The sequence below is a fragment of the Triticum aestivum genome, chromosome 1D (genome assembly GCF_018294505.1).
Source record: "Triticum aestivum cultivar Chinese Spring chromosome 1D, IWGSC CS RefSeq v2.1, whole genome shotgun sequence".
In the NCBI taxonomy this organism is placed as follows: domain Eukaryota; kingdom Viridiplantae; phylum Streptophyta; class Magnoliopsida; order Poales; family Poaceae; genus Triticum; species Triticum aestivum.
Window position 1 is genome coordinate 196,199,595 of NC_057796.1, and position 4,829 is coordinate 196,204,423.

The 4,829-nt window shown below is 56.7% G+C and overlaps 1 protein-coding gene across 1 annotated transcript; it reads left to right on the top strand.

Annotated features, from left to right (window-relative positions):
• The first annotated feature begins 3,357 nt into the window (after positions 1-3,357).
• On the top strand, positions 3,358-4,422 carry LOC123167222 (chitinase 2-like). Its single transcript, XM_044585057.1, has one exon. It carries the CDS (start codon positions 3,392-3,394, stop codon positions 4,340-4,342), a length of 951 nt encoding a protein of 316 aa, XP_044440992.1. The 5' UTR covers positions 3,358-3,391; the 3' UTR covers positions 4,343-4,422.
• The last annotated feature ends 407 nt before the right edge of the window (positions 4,423-4,829 follow it).

The following is a 4,829-nucleotide window of genomic DNA, read 5'->3' on the forward strand; positions in this document are numbered from 1 at the left end:
AAAAGAAGGTGGTGGGGTGTGTAGTTCCACCGTGGACGACAAGGCCTAATGTTAACTAGGAGAGTGGCGGTGGCGAGAGCGTCAGGCCAGAACCGAGGGGGCACGTTGGAGTGAAACAACAACGTGCGGACGCAGTCGTTAAGAGTGCGGAGGATCTGCTCGGCGCGGCCGTTCTGCTGAGATGTGTAGGGGCATGTGAGACGAAAAGTGGTACCGTGAGAGGTGAGAAGATGGCGAGCGGCAGCATTGTCAAACTCTTTGCCGTTGTCAGTCTGAAGGGCGAGGATAGGGCGCCCGAACTGGGTAGTGACGTAGGAGTAAAAGGCCGTGAGAGTGGCGAGAACATCGGATTTGCGACGGAGCGGAAACGTCCACGCAAAGTGAGAAAAATCATCAAGTAAAACAAGATAATATATGAAACCGGTGTTGCTCGCAACGGGAGATGTCCAAACATCACTATGGATTAACTGAAACGGAAAAGAAGAAATAGTGTTTGACTCGCTAAACGGTCGACGAACGTGCTTGCCGAGACGGCAAGCATGACAAGTGTGCTCGTCGAATTTATTACATGAAAATGAAAAACTCTTGAGAATCTGGCGAAGGACGGTGGAGTTGGGGTGACCCAAGCGTGTGTGCCAGAGGTCGACACCGGCGGCGAGGGCGACTGGTGAGGCGGTGGCGGTGGAGGCGAAGTGCACCGGGTATAAGTCGTCGGGGCTGTCACATCGGTGGAGCACCATCCGCGTGCGGGCGTCCTTCACAGAGAAACCAAGGCCATCAAATTCAACGGTGAGAGGATTGTCGCGTGCAAGACGACGAACGGAGACAAGATTTTTAACTAGGTTAGGTGAGACAAGAACATTAGTCATGTTAATAGGCATAGAATTAGATGGAAAGAAACTATGACCGACATGAGTAATGGGTACGGAGGAACCATCACCAAAGGTGATGCGGTTTGAAGTGGTGACCGGGAAGGAAGATGCAAGGTTACCGGGATGCGACGTCATGTGGGCAGTAGCCCCGTGTCCATGTACCAATCACCGCCACCTCCGTAATTGGAGGGAGACGGCGCCGAGTGGAGTGCAGCGAGCAGAGCGGGATCCCATGGAGCCGGAGGGAGCGGGTAGCTACCGGGCGGAGCCGGTGCAGGCGGCGGCGCATAGCCGAAGGACGCCGGCGGAGGCGCGTAGCCACCCGGCGCGAAGCCTGGCGCGTAGCCACCAGGGGCGTGGCCGCCCCCACCCGCCTGGTAGGGTGCAGCGGCGAGGTGTGCCTGCGGCCCGGCCGGGTGCGGCCCAAGGATGCCCGGGGCCCGTGGGACCGGCATGTGGTAAGCGTGGACCACGCCGGTCCACGGGTTAGGGCCGACGGCCCAGGGCGGGGAGGGCTGATGTTGGCGCTGGCCCCCCCGTACCCTGGCTGCTGGTGCTGCTGCTGCTGGGAGCGACCGCCGCCCCTCCCCCACGACGCCTGTTGCGGCGGCCGCCGCCCCCGCCCTGCTGCTGCTGCTGAGGAGCGGGAGGTGCGGGCGGAGCGGGCGGGAGGGGGTAGTACCCCGGTGGCGCCGGCGGACGCGGTTGGGGCGGGGCGGGCTGCGGCTGCCCGCGAGATGTCCCGGCGGCGAGGGCGGTGTGGTGGACGCGGGCCTTGACTTTCTTCATCCGCCGCTCCTCCAAGCGTTCCTCCAAGCGCTCCTCCAAGCGTAAGTACGCGGTGACGGACTGGAAAGTCGGGTTCTGCAGCAGGGAGAGGTTCGAAGCCACGTTGCCGAAGTCCTCATTGAGGCCGGCGGTGAGGGTGCTAAGCATGAGCTCGTCCGACACCTTGGCGCCGATATCACGGAGCTCATCGGCGAGGCGCTTGAGACGCATGCAGTAGTCATCGATGGAGGAATCATCTTGGTGGCACCCGAAAAATTCCTGCTGCAAAAACACAAGACGTTGAAGCTTGTTATCGGTGAAGAGGTTGTTGATCTTGGTCCATACGGCACACGCGTCGTCGTCCTCCGAGACGACCGTGTGGAAGATGTCCGGGGAGACGGTGAGGTAGAACCACCGGATGAGAGAGGCCTCAATGGCCGCCCAGTCCGGATCATCCACCATGAGATCGCCATCCACGGTCCCGTCGACGTGCTCGAGGAGGTGGTACTCGCGGAAGACGAGGTTGAAGTAGGTCTTCCATGCATAGTACGAGGAGGTGGACTGATCAAGCTTGATGGGAACACGGGTGTGGATGTCGAGATCACGGACAGCGGTGGCGTCGGGTACGAGTCCGGCGAACGGATTGGAGTTGCTGGATTGAGGGGACGCCATGGGAGCGGCGGCAAGGGGAGGGGTGCGGCGGCTTGGGTGGGAGGGGGAGAGTGGCGGCGGCGCGGGGTAGGGTTAGGGTGGGGGGGGGGGGCCGCGGCGGCAACTTGGGGAGGAGGGCAGCGGCGGCAGAGGGGAAAGCGGCGGCTGCGAGGGGAAGGGAGGGCGCGGCAGCGGCGGCGCAAGGGAGGCGGCGGCGGCTGCTGTAGGGCGTGGCGGCGGCTAGTGCGGAAGGTGGGAAAGGGATCGGCGTGCTAAACTGATACCATGTTAGTTAGGAAGAATGAGATTGCACGAATCGATAATCATTGATCGCGTGCATGGTGCACATATATAGGCACAGGGTGGACCGGCCTCTACTTGTCTCCCAAGATATACAAATATACGGGAGGAGAGAGATACAACGGTATAAATACAGACCCTAGTCCTATACATATACAGTGTACAACGTACGCTCAACACTAAATATGTATTATATGTGACAAAAATATATGTTTAAGAACTACGTCTGCTTATGAATATAATGATATACTTTTGACATATACCACATATTTAGTTAGTCAAATCGATGGCCTAAAATTATCTGCATGCCCATGCACCCGGATGAAGGGACTATGTGGTTTGAAAATTGATGGTCGAAGTTGCTTACTAACTACTACACCCTCTGTTCACCAATGTAGGATAAAACTCCTGCATTTGTGAACAAAGGGATTACAAAACATCATATATTCCTGAAGAGTGAAGACAGTTTGGAGTATATTCACTTAATTAATCTGATACACAAATAATTATCCATATCCCGTGTGAATGTATCTGCAATGTCAAGAGTCAGCGATTGAGGAGGACATTTGGGCTTCCTCGAATCGAAACAGGCGATGACTCGTTTTTCTGTTGAAAAGTAAGCAGATGACTTTGATCACCTGCAGAACAAGTCCATTCGATCTCTTGTTTTTATCGTTAGCCGCAAAACGAACTAGTAGTAGAATAGAAGCTATAAATACTGCAGCTGATGCTGAAGCTGAACCATCCAAGCTGTGCAAAACCAATTTCTCCCCAGGAGCCAGGAGTAACAAAAGCTACCAATGGGCTCCACAAAGCTCATTGCCATGGCAGCGACTCTTCTACCCGCTTTCCTCGCCCTCCATCTACACGCCCCAGCAGCAATGGCCACCGCGGCAGGAAGCTCCAACTCCAACCTCTTCCGCGACTACATCGGCGCCCTCTACAACGGCGTCAGGTTCGCCGACGTGCCGGTCGACCCGCGCGCCCGGTTCGACTTCATCCTCGCTTTCGTCATCGACTACACCACCGCGACGGAGCCCCCGTCCCCGACCAACGGCCGGTTCAACGTCTTCTGGCAGGACACGGTGCTCACCCCTGACGCGGTCGCCGAGGTCAAGCGGCGGAACCCCAACGTGCGCGTGGCCGTCAGCCTCGGCGGCGCCACGGTCAACGGCAGGCCCGTGTTCTTCAACGTCACCTCCAGCGTCGACTCCTGGGTCCGCAACGCCGTCGACTCGCTCACCGGCATCATTTGGCGGTACGGCCTGGACGGCATCGACATCGACTACGAGCAGTTCCAGGTGGACCCGGCCACCTTCGCCGAGTGCGCCGGCCGTCTCGTGGCGGCGCTCAAGAGCAGCGGCGTCATCAGGTTCGCGTCCATCGCGCCGTACGGCAACGCCGACGTGCAGCGCTACTACCGGACGCTGTGGGCGGCGCACGGGGCCGCCATAGACTACGTCAACTTCCAGTTCTACGCCTACGGCGCTAGCACCACCGCGGCGAAGTACGTCAGCCTCTTCGACGAGCAGATCGCCAACTACCCTGGAGCCAACATCCTGGCCAGCTTCACCACGGCGGCGACGAACACCTCGGTGCCGGTGGACACTGCGCTTAGTGCTTGCCGGACTCTGCAGGGGCAGGGCAAGCTCTACGGCATCTTTGTCTGGGCTGCAGACCATTCCAGGAATCAAGGATTCAAGTATGAGACAGAGTCGCAGGCCCTGTTGACTGATGCCACCACTTACTAGTTACCCACAGCTTCTTGGTTTGAGTATATCGATTTTTTAGTGAAATCATATGGAATAAAACGAGCATCCGATTTTAATTGTTGGGCGTATTTTTGTCTGCGCCCTATTAAGCCTAAAATTATTGAAAAATATTTACATTTGAGATTTATTTATAGCACAGTTCTCAACAAATCCATAACTTCTCCAGCCCTTCCTCTAAACTTTCTTCTTGCAAGAAAAACTTCTAGCCTATTTTTCAACCGTTAAGCTAGTACAAAAAATACCAGAAGTAAAAAATACATTCATGTCCGTAGACCACCTAGCGACGACTACAAGCACTGGAGCAAGCCGAAGGCGCGCCGCCGTCATCGCCCTTCCCTCATTGAAGACAAGCAAACCTTGTTGTAGTAAATCGTCGGGAAGTGATCGTGCTAAACCCCATCGGACCAACGCATCAGAACAACAACCGCCGCCGATGAAGAGAAGCGTAGATCGAAAGGATCCAACC